At 36.0% G+C, this 20,035-nt stretch overlaps 2 protein-coding genes and 1 long non-coding RNA gene across 4 annotated transcripts; all 3 read left to right on the top strand.

Annotated features, from left to right (window-relative positions):
- The first annotated feature begins 702 nt into the window (after positions 1 to 702).
- Positions 703 to 2,343, top strand: LOC141363128 (uncharacterized). 2 transcript variants are annotated; one of them, XR_012368635.1, is made up of 3 exons: positions 703 to 1,197; positions 1,299 to 1,766; positions 2,077 to 2,343. It is a non-coding gene; the product is annotated as an uncharacterized lncRNA (long non-coding RNA). The 2 variants fall into 2 exon arrangements; XR_012368636.1 differs by having other exon boundaries at positions 715 to 788; positions 874 to 1,766.
- Positions 2,344 to 7,169: 4,826 nt separating this feature from the next.
- On the top strand, positions 7,170 to 11,464 carry LOC129453571 (arrestin domain-containing protein 3). Its single transcript, XM_055217884.2, has 7 exons — positions 7,170 to 7,491; positions 8,685 to 8,726; positions 8,946 to 9,006; positions 9,284 to 9,431; positions 9,724 to 9,820; positions 9,927 to 10,183; positions 10,313 to 11,464. The coding sequence occupies exons 1-7, from the start codon at positions 7,230 to 7,232 to the stop codon at positions 10,610 to 10,612; spliced, it is 1,167 nt and encodes a 388-aa protein (XP_055073859.2). The 5' UTR covers positions 7,170 to 7,229; the 3' UTR covers positions 10,613 to 11,464.
- Positions 11,465 to 12,480: 1,016 nt separating this feature from the next.
- On the top strand, positions 12,481 to 19,166 carry LOC129453575 (U6 snRNA-associated Sm-like protein LSm3). The gene is made up of 4 exons (XM_055217888.2): positions 12,481 to 12,608; positions 12,831 to 12,941; positions 18,654 to 18,749; positions 18,847 to 19,166. The coding sequence occupies exons 1-4, from the start codon at positions 12,588 to 12,590 to the stop codon at positions 18,925 to 18,927; spliced, it is 309 nt and encodes a 102-aa protein (XP_055073863.1). The 5' UTR covers positions 12,481 to 12,587; the 3' UTR covers positions 18,928 to 19,166.
- The last annotated feature ends 869 nt before the right edge of the window (positions 19,167 to 20,035 follow it).

A 20,035-nucleotide genomic window follows, 5' to 3' on the forward strand; every position in this document is an offset into this window, starting at 1 on the left:
GATTGCAAGTTTAAGTAGGATTTTACTCACATTATGAAACTTACATTAAAACAGTGGAAACTATATACCATGGCATTGGTAAAAACGGTGGGTTGAGTGAATTATCAGGTTGAGGACTAAAATACTAAAATGTGGTCAGTGAAAACTCGGGTTACTTCCTCCTCTTAGTTCTAAGAGATTTCAGTTTATTACTCACCAGCAGTGTTGGGGGTAACGCATTACAAGTAACTTGAGTTACGTAATAATATTACTTTTCTGAAGTAACGAGTAAAGTAACGCATTACTTTTTAAATGTACACATTAATATTTGAGTTACTTTTTCAAAAAAGTAACTCAAGTTACTTTTTTAGTTTAATTAATTTGATTAAAAATATGTACTGAATTAAATTTAACGTATGCACTCTCTGTGCCTGTGTGGAAACAGTTTGAGTCAGAAACTGAGATGGCAGGCCAGAGCTAAACATTTTTGTGATGAAATATGCAATTTCTGAATGCAGAACTTTTCAGTCATAAAAACACCTGCAAGGCCTGAAAGAGATCAAGCTTTAGCCAAGAAAAAGTAACGCAAACGTAACTAAAAGTAACGTAAGCATTACTTTCCATGAAAAGTAACTAAGTAATGCAATTAGTTACTTTTTTTGGGAGTAACTTAATATTGTAATGCATTACTTTTAAAAGTAACTTTCCCCAACACTGCTCACCAGTGTGAAGAAATCTCCAGGCAATAGACGTCATGTTCAACTGTTTTCTCAAATGCTTTAACTTGAAGATTATGCAACTTCTGCTATGTAAGTTCATTCTAGTTTATAAATATGAATTCACTTTCCATATAGTAATTAGTCATTTATGATTGTCTATGATTTCGTCTCTTAGATCTTGTCATATGGGCTCAAACTGTAGATGCTTTGACGGATCAACTAACAAAATTGGGACAGAATGTGACTATAAACTGTGATCTGGATGTGAAAGAGGTTAACTGGTTTTTACTAAAACTACCAGATCCACCAGTTAAGATATTACGCTCCATGAATACGGGACCTTTTCACTACAATATAACATTGAAACAAAAATATTTTATTCAATCAAAACTTCAACTATTTATAAAAAATGTCACTTTTGATGAGTTAGGAGTTTATTACTGTATGAACACACACACAACAACCAAACTTATTAGTGCCACCAGATTACACATCACTGGTAAGTGATTCAATCATGGTAATCATATATTTTAACATAATTACAACTAAAACATTAACTAAACCGTTCAGTGATTAATACTGTTTGTTATAAAATTACAGATCAAATTCCAGGATGCCAAAATAAAACTGAAGTGACGCATTTTGGGCCGACTCTGACAGAATGGAAGATTATTGCCATCATATCTGCTGTATTTAATGCTGTTATGCTCATCGTGGTTATAGGTGAGTGATTTATACTTTGTAAGAAAAAAACAGTATGATTTCAAAGGATAGCTTGACATAAAATGAACATTACCACATTAACCAAGCTTTCATTATCCGGTGTTTGTGTCCTAAATTAAAAAATGGCACGTCAAACGCGGTTACTTCACACTAATGCTACTGATGCACATTTGGACTTGGACTGGGTAAAATTTGCTTTTCAAATTAAATCTGAATTTTCCTTTTTTATTTAAAGGACTTGCAGTCACACTTATTCATGAAAGAAACAGAAAAAGCACAAAACAATTTGAAGATATTGACCCACATGTGCTCATGGATTTTGAACAAGACTCAACACAAATACAGGTAAGTGAGATAAAACTGATTATTATTTCATATCACAATATAAAAAACATAAAGGATCATTTACATTCAATTCATCAACATGTGAAGTGGAGGGGTGACCTACATTATAATGCTTATATGGCAAATAAATAAATTAACATTTAAGTTTAATTTATGTTACAGAATAAGTTGAAAATATCACATTGTAAAAGATTAGTTGTCTATTTATTTATTTTTAGTTCATTAGTAATATTTGACTTAATTTGAAGAAAACTGCAACACATTTATATGCGTTTTAAATGCTAATATTAATTTCTTTATGGTTTTTCAGTATGTTCTGGTGGACGTTCCCACACGGTTTTAGTTTAACCATGTCAACGACACCTAGACAACTGCCCAAATGATGAACTCCTTAACATGACAGATCCTGCTTCATTGATAATGTATATTCATTATGTATTGCATAACTTTATTTATGTAAATAATCTTTCATCTTTAGACTCAGTTTATAACCCAAAGACTGTTTTAAAACAAATCAAAAATGTATAAAGCATTTGTGTAAGTGATTGAGTTTACGAATTAAAGACAATGTGGTCAGTGCAAACCTTAGTGCTTCCTCATGATGTGTAAAAAACTGTATGTTTCAAAGCTCTTGGTTAAAGTGTCATATCTCAGAAGTGTGAGAAAATGTATATCATGTTTATGATCAAACACTTTAGCTTGAAGATTCAGGCCTGTAGAGACTTTCAATTATCATTGGAATGTGGCTATAAATTGTGATCTAAATGATTTTATTAGCAGACAAGTTATTACGCACTCATACCAGAATTAAAGATTTATGTATAAAATAATTTATGCACAGACAAAAAATGTGTGGATCAGGATAGATGATGGGGAAATAGGGAAAGGGACATATATAATAACAAAGGAGAAAAATTTAAACTATCAAATATAATATATAAATATCATATATATTGTTGTTTTTCTAATAATCGCCTACTTGCATCCAAATGCCTACTTGTATCCAACTGCCTACTTCTATCCAACCACCTACTTCTATCCAAATGCCTACTTCTATCCAACCGCCTACTTCTATCCAACCGCCTACTTCTATCCAACCGCCTACTTCTATCCAACTGCCTACTTCTATCCAACCGCCTACTTCTATCCAACCGCCTACTTCTATCCAAATGCCTACTTCTATCCAACCGCCTACTTCTATCCAACCGCCTACTTCTATCCAACCGCCTACTTCTATCCAACCGCCTACTTCTATCCAACCGCCTACTTCTATCCAACCGCCTACTTCTATCCAACCGCCTACTTCTATCCAACTGCCTACTTCTATCCAACCGCCTACTTCTATCCAACCGCCTACTTCTATCCAAATGCCTACTTCTATCCAACCGCCTACTTCTATCCAACCACCTACTTCTATCCAACCGCCTACTTCTATCCAAATGCCTACTTCTATCCAACCGCCTACTTCTATCCAACCACCTACTTCTATCCAACCGCCTACTTCTATCCAAATGCCTACTTCTATCCAACCGCCTACTTCTATCCAACCGCCTACTTCTATCCAAATGCCTACTTCTATCCAACTGCCTACTTCTATCCACCCGCCTACTTGTATCCAACCGCCTGCTTGTATCCCACCGCCTACTTGTATGCCACCGCCTACTTGTATGCCACCGCCTACTTGTATGCCACCGCCTACTTGTATGCCACCGCCTACTTGTATCACGCAGCCTACTTGTATCTCACAGCCTACTTGTATCCAACCGCTTACTTGTATCCAACCGCCTACTTGTATCCAACCGCTTACTTCTATCCAACCGCCTACTTCTATCCAACCGCCTACTTCTATCCAACCGCCTACTTCTATCCAACCGCCTACTTCTATCCAACCGCCTACTTGTATCCAATCCCCTACTTGTATCCAACCGCCTACTTCTATCCAACCGCCTACTTCTATCCAACCGCCTACTTGTATCCAAAGTCGAGAAAATGATAAGCATCTGTAGAAACAACGATGCATTAATATACAATGCCTAACCTGCTATGCAAAGGATCTGGTGCACAACAGTACTGGTTTGGGAGAAGTTTAAAAAGTTGATGATACATGGTGTGTTGGATCATCGGCCCTGTATTAGAGCACTAGTCTCCTCACGGAAAAACGGATGGGCTTGTGCAACCCGCCATCCACATTCCAGTGCCTTATGCGATTGGTACTACTCCATGGGATTCAAAATTGTGACGCATATCTTGATGACATCATTGTGCCGACAACAAGCGGACTGACTTTAAGAAGTGATAGATCTTTTTTTACTTGTATCCAACCGCCTACTTGTATCCAACCGCCTACTTGTATCCCACAGCGTACTTGTATGCCACCGCCTACTTGTATGCCACTGACTCTGAGCCACTTCCTGATTTTTATATGAAAAGGAGATTTTATTATGAATTTGAAGATATCAAATTCTCTTTTAACTTCATTCCGAGACGTGGTGTGTTTGTGGGAGAGGGAGACAGGACTCCTGGTGGCACATACCATAATGTGTTATGTTCTTATGTTGTCGGCACCATTTGTAACAATATATGTGTGTGTGTGGTTGCCAACCGCAAATAAACAGTAAAGAAGAAGACAGCTGGGGTACATATTTTGACCAATATTTTCTGAAAGTGTAAATGAGCCATGTTTTCCATTGCAAAGTGTCTTCACACTAGATTTTCTGCCAACCTTCTGGTTTTGTGATCTACAGAAGAAAGTCACACGTGGATTTGGTAAATGCGTACAGAATTGTCAGTTTTGAAATAAAAATGGGACAAGGTTCTTTGTCAGACACTATATGCACTGTAAAAGTTGGATCAACTACTTGATCAATTATTTCAATTGGTAACACCTAAAATTGTATTTTTATATAAAAATATTAAAAACGAAATAAGCTGAATCTCTTTTGTACTATAGATTTTCAGTAAAGCAACACATGCACAGCTTCACTTATACGTGGCTAACACTTTGTAACCCAGGTGTTGCATGTTTTTCTAAGCTCAGTGGCATGCTTAACAATACAAACCTCAAAGTCTGGCCTACTTTTTTAATCATTTAGTATACATACTCTTTTAAAAAAGGTGCTTCACGATGACATAGAACAGTTATTTTCAGCTAAATTGTTTCATAAAGACCCCTAACATCCAACGTGTTTTTGTTTCAAAATAGTTTTTTTGTAGTGCATAAAACTCCTTTAGATGATAGTTTTGGACTAGATTAGTCTTTTAGGAAATGCACCTCTTCCCATCTCCCACATCTCATCTCGGCTGATCTCCACAACATTTCCCATCAACCTAATGGAGGCTTTACTTTCTCATGAAGTTACAACATGCTTACCCCTAACATCACCAATTTATATTGGTCAGCAACAGAAAACATCATGATGCAGTAGCATGCTATGGTTTACCAGCTATAGAGAACAGGAAAGACCTGCAACAGGTGTTAAGAGCTGAAGAGCATTCATTGCACTATAAAAATGGATGGGTTGGACAGAACATACAGTTGGGTTAAATGACATCATTTTTAAACAAGCATGGGTTAATTTTTTTAAGACTAAGGTGCAATAAAGTTAAAAAATGTATTTATTATTTTGAATAATTATATTTTTTATTATAAAAAGTTTAAAGAGGACATTTCACAATACTTTTTTAAAGGTGCAGTGTGTAATTTTTAGAAGGATCTCTTGACAGAAATGCAAAATAATATACAAAACTATATGATAAGGGGTGTATAAAGACCTTTCATAATGAACCGTTATGTGTTTATTACCTTAGAACGAGACCTTTTTATCTACATACACGAGGGTCCCCTTACATGGAAGTCGCCATTTTATGCTGCCATTTTTCTACAAAAGCCCTTAACGGACAATTTTTTACTAAGTGGTCTCCGACGATGACATGTTTGTCCGGTGGCGGCTACAGTACCTTCTCTATGTGTTTCAAAAGCGAGGGGTGAGCAGTGGACTAAGCCATTGGTTGCAATTCGCAACCTCACCACTAGATGCCGCTAAAATTTACACACTGCACCTTTAAGAGGTCAAATAAATCTTTGGTGTCCCCAGAGTACATATGTGAAGTTTTAGCTCAAAATACCATATAGATAATTTTTTATAACGTGTTAAATTTTCTACTTTGTAGGTGTGAGAAAAATGTGCCGTTTTTTGAATGTGTCCTTAAAAATGCAAATGAGCTGATTTCTGCACTAAATGGCAGTGCCGTGGTTGGATAGTGTAGATTAAGAGGCGGTTTTATCCCCTTCTGACTTCACAAGGGGAGCAAAATTTCAATGAGCTTTTTTCACATGCTTGCAGAAAATGGTTTACCAAAATTAACTTACTATGTTGATTTTTTTCACATTTTCTATGTTGATTATTGCACGTAAACACGTAAAAAGTCAAATTTTCATGATATATCCCCTTTAAATTACATATTTATTCAAGTTTTTTAAACTTAATGTAAGTGCAACAAGGATTTTATTTACAGTGAATGATACATTTGTTGTTACATCCTTGCCTGTCATCCCTAACCGGACTTCAATTCCCATAATCCTCTTCACTCCCTCACCTGTCATCTATTATGTTTATCATCATCATTTTCTATTTATACCCCGTTGTTTCCCTTAGGCTTGGTCAGTTATTGCCAATGTCTATTGTTGTCATATGTTAGTGTGTTTATTCATGCTTATTTTTAGTGATGGCAAAATGAGGTTTCCTGAAGCCCTGACACAAGATTCGAATCAACTGAACCAATTGCTTCGCAAATTGATTCAGTTTTTCGAAGCGTTCGAAACACCACACACTGGCGACATCTGCTGTTCAAAATAGCGTAAAAGCAGCAAGATCTGTTCAAACATTTCACACTTTTTACAAAATAATAGCAAGATTGTTCTAAAAATATGTTTTTAAGAAAAATTAATTATTTAATTTAATTAAGACATAATTGAAAGTGTATTCTGTGTTTTAAGTTTTATTTATGGCAAACAATTCATTAAAACGAACTCTCTTTTTAATTATGCACATTTTTGTGTACAAAAAGTAGAAAAAATTGTAGTGTTATTCGTCAGAAGGATGGATGTTTTGTGAATTTGCATGACAAAACTGACCATATTAGACACTGGTCATTTGTGATCAACTCACACTAGTGGTTTTTTTAAACAGTTATGACGTAATGAAAGGCTTGTTCGACTTCATGCGGCGCCGCAAGAATCTACTTTGACGTTTTCAGGCTGTCGGTTCTTGCATCGCCGCATGAAGTCGAACAAACCTGAAGCATCGTTTGCTAATATCACGTGACTAGCCAGTTTGAAACACGCTCAGAATGATTCAAAATCAAAAAAGATTCGTTAAAGTTTCGCAACACCTGAACACGCCCACTTCCCAAAGGACCCAGTCCCTGGCTAGGTGAACACTACATACAAACACACACACAAACATGGCACCAACCATCAAAGAGCTCAGTGTTCATTACGATCCGATAAATGAAAGCAATACATTTGCTAGTGGTGACATTGTGGAGGGGCGAGCTGTTTTGGAAGTGACCAAAGAAATAAAGGTGGACAGTTTGTTCGTGAAGTTTACGGGGGACGCACACGTACACTGGACCGAAGGCTCAGGCGATGATGAAACAACCTACAGCGACCATGAAAGATACTTCAAAATAAAGCAGTATTTCATTCAAGACAGCTCTAAAAGAGGTAAAATTATATAAACGTCACTTATAAAATCTGTAGCGTGTGTGCAATCCTAAGTTGTAACTTTTATACGTAAACAAACATGACTAACAGCAGTGTTAACCAGTGGTGACTATACGTCCGTGAATACATGATGTCAGTCCAGTGATAAGCATTGCTGAAATTCATCTGACAAAAATGTGCGCAAAGAAAAAAGTAAACAGAGGCATTCGTAAGAACCGGAAATGGATAGTGTTTTCAACTAAACCACTCGAGGATTATTTGGGATTCGAAAGCTAAACATATTGGGTGGTCATCAAAATATACGGAGCCTAATATCCAAAAGCGATCCAATAAATCATTTAATTTAGACTTTCTCTGTTTAATGGAAACCTGGCTCCATGAAAACTCCCCATCTGCTGTTCTCATAGTTCCGGGTTATGATGATATTTACCAAAGGTACAGAATTGACGCAAACGTGGGTGGAGTTATGGTTATGTAAGAAACTCAGTCCACTGTTACGAGATTCAATTGCAAAATCAAAAAGATCTTGACATTCTAGCCTTGAATGTGATCATCTCGCCTCAAAACATTTGTTTTTATAAAACTTTTAAACAGTATTAGGTCAACTCGATTTTAAAGGAACACGCCCACATTTTGGGAATTAAGCTTATTCACCGTATCCCCCAGAGTTAGATGAGTCCATACATACCTTTCTGTCTGACGCAGCCCCGATAGCTTAGCACAAAGACTGGAAGTAAATGGCTCCAGCTAGCATACTGCCCCTATCAGTGACAAAATAACGGGAACATTTTCCTATTTATGTTTTGTGATTTGTATAGTCAGATGATATTTTGTCACTTATTGGCAGCAGTATGCTAACTGGAGCCATTCACTTCCAGTCTTTGTGCTAAGCTAAGCTAGCGGGGGCTGCGAAAGACAGAGTTACATGAATATTTTAAGAAATTTTAAGAATATAACTTGTCAGTAACAACCCCGGGTAACAGACAGTATCGGAATTGGATCGTCCCGTTAGTCCGAAATCAGATCCAGCCAAAAAAGCCCGATACGATGCAAAATATCAAATTGGTGCATCCCTAAGCGACTTACAGTGCATTAAAACTTGTATACATTTTGTTGAATCTCTGTGTTCGAACTCGTGCATTTTGGGCTGCTGTTTTGTTTTTACCACTGCTTTTTGTTTCTAATTTCTATAGGTCAAGTAGAAAAGAATACGACTCTTATAAGTGGAGAGATTTGTAAGTAGGGGTCTTTTCTATTGATAGATGCATGTCCACAGTAATGTACATTACACGAAACTCAGTGATATATAAAATGATTCTAGAATTAACTGTATAAAATACAGCCATTATAATCTGTTAAAATAGCCCCTCGCATTTGTATTTGATATTATAACATTTATACTTTTTTACATTTATAGAGTAAAAGTAAACTCAACCCTGTATTATTATTCACAGATGGGCAAACTGTGAAGCCAGGGTGCCATGTTTTTCCGTTCAGATTTCAGCTGCCACAAAAGTGAGTGATATCACAGAATTTGTTCACATGCAAAGTGAAATGATGCAATAGTCAGTTGGTGTCATTCCCATTCTTGTTTCAGTCATGATGTGCTGTTAAATTATTCGAAAATAATGCACAGCTGTGCTGTTTTACCACGAGTGTGCAGTATTTTCAATTTAAGACACTGATATCGAAAAAACAATATGTAATAACTCGCGTCATCGTTTACTCTGGGGTTACACACCAAAGAAAATGTAAAAACGTGAATTTGACCATTGGTGCTTTTTAATTTCAGGAATATGCCTCCATCTTTTAAAGCGTGTCATGGATGGGTAAAGTACAGTTTGGAAGTAAAGCTAAACAGGCCTTGGAAGATGGCTTCTACTAAATCAACAGAATTGACCTTCGTGTTAAGAAATGATGGCACCAATGATCATTTACTGGTATGAATTCATAATATTTGTGTTAAAATAGCAGTTCTCAACAAGAGGGCCACAGAGTGAATGGAAGTGTGCATATTTACATTTATTGATTATTTATTTTTCAGATATTCTCTGTGTCATTTCACTTTATTTATTATGACTCAACTTGTATACTTAAATGTTCTGATTTCTTTCTATGAATTCAATATGTGGCTTAATGGCTACATCTGGTGGAAATGTTGTATAATAACTGTACTATAGTTAAAGGGTTTAATGCGCTCTTATAAATATGTTGTTGTTTTGTTTTATACAGCAACCACAAGTTGGCACTAAAGACAAGAAGTTGAAATTCTTTGCCTCGGGAAAAACCTCAATTACAGCAACAACTGAGAAATCGGGCTATATGCAAGGTAACGTTATAAAACAAACCAAATGTATCTCTCAAGTGCAATGTCAGCATTTTCATGATTTATATTGACACGGTCTCAAGTTACTTATTTGGAATATCTGCTGCAGGTGAGCAAATTAAAGTTTTTGTCGACATTGACAACTCTTCATCTCGTGATGTCAAGCTAAAATACAGCCTCAAGCAACATCAGACCTTCATTGCTGGGAAAAGTACTAATAGAGGATATAAAGACATAGTCAAAGAGACCAAGGACTGCATTCCATCTGGAGAAAAGAAAAAAGTCACAATAGACCTAAAGCTCCCACCTGACATGGATGTCACTATAGAAAACTGTAGAATAATTAAAGTGGAGTATGAACTCAAGGTGCTATTTCTTTTTCCTTACTGTAATATTTTTAAATATGTTCTAATTTACATAAAGTAGTTATACGTTAGTTTTTACATGCATACAATTGTTTGCATTTTCGTGGTTCACATTTTTATTCTCTTTCAGATTTATCTGGATGTGCGCTTTGCCTCAGATCCAGAAATCAAATTCCCTCTGGTTATTCTTCCATTCGTCCAGCAGCTTGCTCCGTGGCAAGGCCCACCTGGAGGATTCCAGCCTAACCTCTTTCTACCTCCTGCTCCTGGTGGGCTACCACCTGCACCAGCCGGGCTACCACCTGCACCAGCCGCAGGGCTGTACCCCTGTCTTTTCAACCCAGAAAATGCAAATCCACCTCACCCAGTTTTTGATCTCAATCAAGGATCTTCTCTTAAAGGTGAAGCGGAGGATTTTCTCAAATATTAGAAAAGAACCGCCTTCTTCACTTTTTAAAAAAATGCAATTGCGCAACACTCCTGATTGACAACTAGGAGAACCAATAGTCTTGATGATCCACCCGGAAAAAGAAAATCCTCAGCAATACCTTTAATGTGCCTTATTAGTATCATTTACCAGCCAACCTATGAAGAGCACTTACAGGTGCTGGTCATATTATTATTATCAAGTATGACTTTATGGATTTATCTGTGTGCGTTCAATTTATTATGGTGCCTTAAAACCTTATCACATTTCATAATTTTACAATAAGGTGCAGCTTTTAAAATGCCATTATTTTTTTTTGTCTTTGTTAAAGTTACCTGCAGTACATTTCCTTATACTTATCAGCACAGTGGGTTGTGCAGTTACACACAATATTTTTTTACACAAAGATCACAAGGTCAAAGCCTGAAAACCTCATAATTCTTATGTTAAATTGCACTGATCCTGTTAAAAGAATAACTACAACAGTACTCAACTACTAAAAAGTTTCCGTTTTACAGATAATATTTCAGTTTTTTAATACTATACTATAATCTGCATTAGTAAATATGTCTGTTTTTAGAACTTTCCAGCTGTGTAAGTACTACATTTGCATTTTTTTAATATCCGTCCATGACTGTTTTCTGCTGGTGTAACTGGTGTAAAAATAATTTTACTAAATGCTTTATACTTAAAAATATTTTTGTTTTGTTGGTTACTTCTAATACTGTGTATAACGTATGGATATCAACAAACCCTATGAAATGCTCGTGATAATTGGCATTAGGATAAAAAACGTATTTCCTGTGCAATGATCATGATAACTGGCATTATGATTAAAATAAAATATTTATTTTATATCAGCTTGATTGTGTCTTATTTATCTTACAGCAATGTAATTAAAAACCACAAATTATGTGTTCATTAATTTACAGTTCATTAAATTCATTACTCCCCCAGAATAAACTATCATAAACATTAACAATTAAAGGTGGGGTGCATGATCTCTGAAAGCCAATGTTGATATTGAAATGACCTTAACAAACACGCCTCTGATAACATATTAGTTTGAATGACGTTGATGGCAAACTTGGACTTGCATGACAATGACTAGTTAATGTATAGCTAATGTACAACATACTTTATAAAATCTTATAAAATCCATCCAGTTATAGAATAAATAATGACTCTTGTCAATTCAAGGTTCATGCTGTAGAGACTTTCAAAGATCATCTAATATGTGACTGTAAATGTAATGCAAATGCTTTACCAAAACTATCAGACAAGCTTCATACCAAAACATTTCTACTATATAAGATTTATACATAAAATGATGTATGCACAAATATGTGTATTAAAAAACTAAACCAAATGCAAATTTTGTCAATTGCCCTATAATAAAGCATTTTAACCAGTGTTAATGAATAATTTAAATATTTTATTTTACAATTTAAGCAGGTCACATCAGAAACATACAGTTTAAGCAGAAATAGATGACTTTAAAATGGCAATAAAAAGTTACTCAGTGATATTTTTTTTAGATATAAATTATTTTCACACCGCTGATAAACTTGGTCACGTGTAACCTTTTACTTCAGCCTTGTTTGACTTCATCCGAAATCCTGATGACATCAAAATACCGCGAGACCGATTCGAGAAATCATTCTGAGGAATCTGCTCTCGCGGTACTGTGATGTCATTGCTTGTCGGTTCTTGCGGCGCCGCATAAAGTCGAACAAGCCTTTTGTTTGGGCTTTATATGATTTGAATCATATCTTACTGACTATAAACAGTATATTTCACTTGTTTTTAGTGTTTAAATGTCTCCAAAAAAAGCTAAAAGTGTGATAGTTGCCCAAATGGATGGTTTTATAGATCACAGAGCGCCGCTTGCAGGACAACACACAGTTTGTCAACCAAATTTTGCCGCCCAATGATTTGTGAAGCAGACGGTGAAAAGCATTGTGGGTAATTTTGAAAGATGGCGGACGACGTGGAGCAGGTTTGTTAGTTTGTTTTAGATATAAGTGTAATAGTTTAAGCCTTTTTAAGCTAATCTAAATTAGATTTTTTTTATCGGCAATAGCTAATTACTATAGTGTTTAGTTAAGTTAAGTACGGTTGTGATTCTGTGCAGCTTTTAAACAGGAGATGCGATCATGAACGTATGAATGTGATTTGTATTATATTATTTATATGTATGCATAAAAACTTATATTTGCAGCCACCGGCAACAAACACAGTTGAAGAGCCTCTGGATCTGATCCGTCTGAGTTTAGATGAGAGGATTTATGTGAAGATGAGAAATGACAGAGAGCTGCGCGGCAGACTGCACGTGAGATCATATACACCACTCCGTCATTACCAGGGCTTGACATTAACTTTTTGAGCAACTTGTCCTTCGGACAAGTAAATTTGTGTTGCACTTGTCCATGCACAGAAGTCACTTGTCCGGGTAAAGATTTATAATATAATGTATTTTGTGTTCTGCTAATCAGTGGCGGAGCAAGGGATTTTTCATAGGGGTGGCCAGGTATGGGCCAGCAGTTACTCTGATGGCACATAAAATCTCTATCATCCAACCTTAAAATACTTTTAAGTGTGTTAATCAGAATAATGTATAACATACAACTTCTACAATACTTTAATTTTAATTATAATGAATTGAGATTAACATACAATTTATAGTCATAATTCAACCTCATGTTTTTTTTAAACTATTTAATCAAATAAAACTTTTGAAATTTACTTTGAAACCAGGATTTATCTCCCATTGCTGAAAATACCATAGAGACCAGAAAATCGTGTGAATTTAGGCCACTGAAATGTATTTTACTAAGATTAATTTGGCTGCTTTTTGCTACTCTTTCTGAAGAATGATGCTATATTTGCTGCCTTTCTCTTCATTTTTCCCACATTTCAATGATTGTAGAAAAGTGTCACCTTTAATAAATGGACTAATCCGGTCACCCCTGTTATTAAGTGTGAAATGGACTGTTCCAAAACTTTCCGCTAGAGAGTCTGCGCAGTGTCGGAGAATAGAGCAGGTGAATGATAACGGGAAAGGAGATCGGCTTAATAGTGTAAATAGTTATAGTTTAAATAAGCAGGATTGATTCAAATCAAAGGAGGTTTTGTGGACTGTGCGTGTGTGTGCATTATACTAACCACACATCTACGCACATTTAATAAAGTCAACGATTTGAATACTTTGAGTGAGACATACTTGTTCTAACCGGACAAACTGTAGCCTTCAACCAAACCCGGACTAGCAAATTAAGCAAAATAATAGATGATTTTTCAATGATTGTCTGACATTAAAACACTAAAGCAAAACATTAAAACATTACCATGTTTTAAAAAACGTATTAGAATAAATGTATCTAGATTATCTGTTATATATATAAAATCAATCTTAAACCTAGCTGTAATGTTCGTGTGGGATTTTTAATGTACAGTGACGAACTCTGTCAGATTAAAATCAGCTGTCGCGCAGAACACACACACATGCGCGCTGAAAGAGAGATTCTCAATATAAAACAGATTCTTAAACAAGATTTTAAGCTCATTATGTGTTTTACCGAACGTTAGAAGAGAAAAAATACGGACTTAATCTGCTTTTTGACACACAGTGAAGTCATTTATTCACGCCGGAGCCTGAAGAAACATCACTCTCCGCGACTCCCGCCCCTCTGTGTTCGGCGATCAGGTTTAATGCGCGCACAGCTTGTTTAGTAACAATAACAGTACATGTAAACGTGTGTGTCGGCGTGCCGCGCTCTCTGTTCAATATTCCGCTCAGTGTTTGCGCTGCGCGTTCTGCTCTGTAGTTAACAGCACATAACGTGAAGTAACATTGATTGAAATTTAACTTGTCCAGTCGGACAACTAATTTTCTCTTACACTTGTCCTACAAAAAATCCACTTGTCCCGGACAAGCGGACAAGCCTTAATGTCGAGCCCTGATTACATCTTTTAATATCTAATATTATATATTTTCCATATAAACCTTTAACTTATAAAACTGATCTTTACATTGACATGACACCACAGCCATCCACTTTACTTAACAAGATGCTGTTATTGCTATAACAACTTTAGGTTTAATGCAAGAATCTATGTTGTTTTTGTCTATAGTAACTTACCATATAAGTGTAATACTGTGTGTGTGTGAAAGATTCACGTGCAGTTTAACATGTTTTTGTGTGTGTAGACTGTAGAGATGTATTGACAGGGGTTAAATTGGGATTTGTTATGTGGGGGGGCTCTGCGGGGAGGGTACTTTAAGGGGTAACATGTTTAATACTGATGACAGCAAAGCCACTGGTGTGTTTTAATGACATTCTGGACCTCTGATAGGATTTGATAAGTTTCAACTTTAAATCTGTGCCAGAGATGGACCACAAATATTTTATAAAGAGTGTCTGAATTTTAAATTATGCAAATCTATGAGTTTGACACCCTATATCCATGAACAATTGATCAAACTTTAAATGAAGTAAAAGGAATCAACCTCCTTGAATAATTCTATATGCATAAGATAGGCTACCCAAAAAGATTAAATTAACAAGAAAAGGTACAACACACAGTACTGTATTATCAACATGTCTAATAAATTAGCAATAGAGATTACCTATGCTGGTCAGCAGCTAAAACAATAGTATGGTTTGATTTGTGTAATCAAAATACATAAATGTATTAAACTATACAGTGAGTTATATCCAGTGTTATCCAGTTAACATACTGTAAATAGATGAGTGACATACATACTTTAGTCCTTAACACGTTTCTAGTCTTATATTAATATTTATATTAAATTTCCTCGACGTGGGCCCCTCTCTCTCTCTCTCTCTCTCTCTCTTCTCTCTCTCTCTCTCTCTCTCTCTCTCGCTCGCTATCTCGCTGGCTCTTTCTCTCGCGCTCTCTCTCTCTCTCTCTCTCTCTCTCTCTCTCTCTCTCTCTCTCTCTCTCTCGCGCTCTCTCTCTCACGCTCTCTCTCTCTCGCTCTCTCTCTCTCTCTCTCTCTCTCTCTCTTGTCTCTACAATGTCAAATGATCCTGTGTGAAAGCGCGTTCTTGAAGTTCCTGAGTTTTTTCGCTCGAGTTGCATAACTTGCGCGAAGACGCGTTTAAAAGGAAAAGCGCGTGTTTCCGCGGCAATTGCGCCGCCCAATTCGCGTCATTTGCATCGCCCTGTGCGAGGACGCGTCTGATTGCGTCCTTGCATTGACTTTGTATGTAATCTACTCGCGCAAATCGTTGAACTTGCGTTGGTGAGTATGCCCCATAATGAATGGAAACACATTATTCCCTTCGCGTCAGTGCACACGCACCAGCGCAGCGGGGACACTGGCACGAGCAGAACGAGACCTTCAGCCTATGTGCCGGAGCTTAGCCCCGGACGGCCCCGGCCCAATTTAAACCCTGTGTATTGATATTAGGTAGAAAGAAGTGTTAAAATCAACAACAAAAAATACATAAAACAAATCACTTTAACAATAACATTATTTAAACTAACGTAAATAATGTTGAAATTAAAATGAAACAATGCTTATTATTTTAATCATTTAAATCAGCAATATTATATGAACAAGAATTTTGTTTAGTGCTCTTATGAATGTTTTCAAAATGACTTTGTTAAAGGTTAACTCCTAAATTGAATGAGATTGTTGAGATTAGCTTTACTGTTTTACGATTGGGGTGTTAACATATTTGCCATATTATATTTAAAGCCAATTGTTCTACATCTTTGTACCAGAGTTATTTATCAGTTTTTTGACTGCTTTTGTCATACTGAATGTAGTAGGCTATCCTGTAAGCAATAACCATATTTGATAACAGTCAGTTTACAGTAGTGCTGCCTCACGATTAGTCACGACTAATCGTTTGCAGAATAAAAGTTTTTGTTTACATAATATATGTGTGTTTACTGTGTATAATAATTATGTATATATAAATACAAACACATACATGTATAATTTTAAGAAAAATATAAATTTATATATTAAATCTTTTTATTTATATATAATTTAAATTATATATAAATGTAAACATGTATATACACATGCAAATGTTTCTTATTTACATACATGCGTATGTCTGTGTGCATTTATACATAATTATTATACACAGTACACCCACATATATTATGTAAACAAAAACTTTTATTCTGCAAATGATTAGTCGCGACTAATCGTGAGGCAGCACTAGTTTACAGTAGGTTCTCCTCACCCATTCTTGCCCAATATTTGTACGAAAAACAAACAAAAATAATAGGCCATAAAGAATAAATTAAATTCAAAGCTTGTTTTTCAGAAATACATCATAGATATCGCTAATGCTGCGTTTACACCAGCCACGGTAGAGGTGGCAAAAACGCGCTATTCACGTGTAGTTGTACTCTTGAACATTTGAGTTTACTCGCTTCATTTGCGTATGAATTTCTAGTCGTTCGAGACATTCACGCGGAAATTTGCGTCATGGGAGGTGCTTCTGTGACTCGGCTGAGACTCGGCTTGCTTCCTGTAATCACTTCACTACTACAGCAAGGTCCTGATTGGTTAATGCGGCGCGGAACTCGCGCTTTTCCCGCGGCAACGCTCAATTCGTGCGTCATTCACGCCGTGCCGCAGCAGAATTGCATTGACTTAACATGTACATCTCCCGCGCTTGCCGCCTTTACCACGGCTGGTGTGAACGCAGCATAACGCTAATCTACACCTAATCATTGCTTTATAAATATCCCAAAGTGTCACAATAATTACTAAAACACTACGTCTAAAGTGTTTTTTTAACAATGGGATCTGGCAACACCGACTCAAGCCGCGAGGGCGCAGAATTTGCAATCTTTGTCATTTTGACTAAACTACACAGTATATTTTCCAAACTTAATGAAATGCACAATATATTTATATATACAAAAGATTGCTGGAAAACAGACCAATCTCAACATAACAAAAACTGTGATGTTACATTTGTGATGTACGCCTCCAACATGAATTACACATTAAATTAAGTTGTTAAAATGCTAAAACAAAGTTGTTACTGCTGAGTTAGCCCTATATGCTAGTTCAGTGGTTCTCAAACTGGGGTCCGGGGCCCCCAGGGGGGCCGCGAGATGGTGACAGGGGGGCCCCAGTTTTATGACATTTTATAAAATAAATGTATTTATCGTGAATTCTGTGAAATTAAACCTAAAAAAAATAAGGCAGCACTATTTTGTATAATTTAATGTTTTGTTTAATTAAAATGTGAAGTTTTAGAACTGTTTTTTGTCATAAATTTTCTTTGGGGGGGCCGCGAAGAAATGCACCATACACAAAGGGGGCCGCATGCTGAAAAGTTTGAGAACCACTGTGCTAGTTAATGCTATATGCTAGCGGTTAGACTGAAGTTTTACTATTGACGTTACAGTTACGTATTACAGGTCCATTCTGAAAAAAAAACTGATACAGACTTAAACATAAGGTCTGTTTACACACACACACACACACACACACACACAGAGCTACTGAAGGAGAAACAGCCAATCAGAGCAGAGCTCAAAATTACTATTCATGACCCATTTCATTCTAAAGACAAATCCTTGGGTTGTTAATGGACATGTAAAACTGACTCTGGATCATTTTTGCACTTAATAAAGCCACAAACCTTCTGTGTAGATATCAGAGAACAATTTAACAGATTATTTACATGCATTTTTTGGCACATTTAAATGTAAAAACTACACTGACTTTAATATTTAGCAGACATCGTGTGATCTGGATCATGCAAAACTAGTTTGGTTTTGTATTCTCACATAAGGATAACATTATAATGCAGGCTTGATATGTTATTGTTTAGTTGTAAAAAAAAACACCCACCACACACAAATAATTGACATATTGCACTTAAAAAGCAAGCATTTATATGTAGACCATCTACATGTATGCAATTATAATTGTTTATTCATATACACACACATTACTTTTTCTCGTTTCATGTTGCTAAATGCGGACTGCAATTGAGATTCAGTTCTTCTTACAATGTTGTGTTTTGACTAACTGCAGGCCTACGATCAGCACTTAAACATGATCCTGGGTGATGTGGAGGAGACGGTCACCACTGTGGAAATCGATGAAGAGACGTATGAGGAAATTTACAAGGTAACTGCTGTGAGAGCGATCAGATTTTGATTATTTTTTATTCATCAGATGCATTACAACATGCATTACATCTCTCTCTCTCTCTTTGATTTTGCAGTCAACGAAGAGAAATATCCCCATGTTGTTTGTTCGAGGGGATGGAGTCGTGTTAGTCGCCCCTCCGCTGAGAGTCGGATAACTTCATTTGTTTGTTCATTTTTTGGGATTTTTTTTTTTTTTTCAAGTGGATGGACTTTTAAGTGAATGACATTTTCACTTGAGCCACAGATTTCTGTTTGAATTTGACCTTTTATGTTTTGGAAACTCTGAAGCTGTTTGCACCCTTTATTTTGGATTGTATCAAAATACTAAAACGTTTCATGTTTTTCAAGTGTAATAAAAAAAGTGGTGATCTGTCAGGCAAACGTTTTCCATAAAGCATCTGTTGTGTTGGTCTAATATTTTTCACAATATGCACAACGTTTTCTTAACACGAGACATTTAATATTTTTGTTTAAACTAAAAAGACAACATTTCTTTCCTTTTAGTTGTCTTAAGGAAAAACATTTCTGTAGTTTCTGTATTTTTATAGTTATAGTTATTTTTATAGTTTTTTATAGTTCTGTATGCTACACTGATGTGTGACCAGCAGAGGGAGTCGCATCCAATCAAAACACTTTTCATGGTGCTCCGCTTGTGTTTCGTTCCCCTGTGTTTTAGTTCCACAGGGACGGTGGCTATTAAAATCAATGTTATGATTACTTTTTAATGTTAAGCATCATCCATCTTTCCTGACAGCGCTGCACAATTTAGATAATATGATAAAAATACTCATTTATGGCCCAACTGAGAACACTACTTTTTTATTAAAATTGAACCCTTGTTTGGAAAAAGACCCCAAATATCACTTTCTCATGACAGGGGTCTTTCTCATTATACTTAAGAGGAGGATTATTTGAGTTTTTCCCACAGTCTATAAATAATCCTGTGCTGGCCAATGATAACCAAATCGAGCTGTTTTTGGGACAGGTCCAGAGAGGACACGGTTCAGACCATCTGAAAATATGTTTTCAATCAAAAAATTGCATTTTTAGCGTAAACAATGACAAATAAGGTTGGGGGAAGGATAAATCTTTTTATAACTAATTTAAACTATAACCTTTCATTGCAGAATAAAATTAATAAAAGCATTGTGTTGATATAAACATTTCTTTAATGCACTGCAAGTTGCTTTAGGTTCTTAATTATAATGTAAAATATAATAAACAAAGAAATTGTGCAATATTATATAATCACAATGCCATGCA

The sequence above is a fragment of the Misgurnus anguillicaudatus genome, unplaced genomic scaffold (assembly GCF_027580225.2).
Source record: "Misgurnus anguillicaudatus unplaced genomic scaffold, ASM2758022v2 HiC_scaffold_32, whole genome shotgun sequence".
NCBI classification, from domain to species: domain Eukaryota; kingdom Metazoa; phylum Chordata; class Actinopteri; order Cypriniformes; family Cobitidae; genus Misgurnus; species Misgurnus anguillicaudatus.

Bases quoted from the DNA above. Each gene is read 5' to 3' on its own strand.
- LOC129453571 (XM_055217884.2), top strand. From the start codon at position 7,230: ATGGCACCAACCATCAAAGAGCTCAGTGTTCATTACGATCCGATAAAT. The intron at 8,727-8,945 runs GTAAGTAGGGGT...TATTATTCACAG, and splicing joins TCTTATAAGTGGAGAGATTT to ATGGGCAAACTGTGAAGCCA. The intron at 10,184-10,312 runs GTGCTATTTCTT...ATTCTCTTTCAG, and splicing joins AAGTGGAGTATGAACTCAAG to ATTTATCTGGATGTGCGCTT.
- LOC129453575 (XM_055217888.2), top strand. From the start codon at position 12,588: ATGGCGGACGACGTGGAGCAG. The intron at 12,942-18,653 runs GTGAGATCATAT...GACTAACTGCAG, and splicing joins AGCTGCGCGGCAGACTGCAC to GCCTACGATCAGCACTTAAA. The intron at 18,750-18,846 runs GTAACTGCTGTG...TTGATTTTGCAG, and splicing joins CGTATGAGGAAATTTACAAG to TCAACGAAGAGAAATATCCC.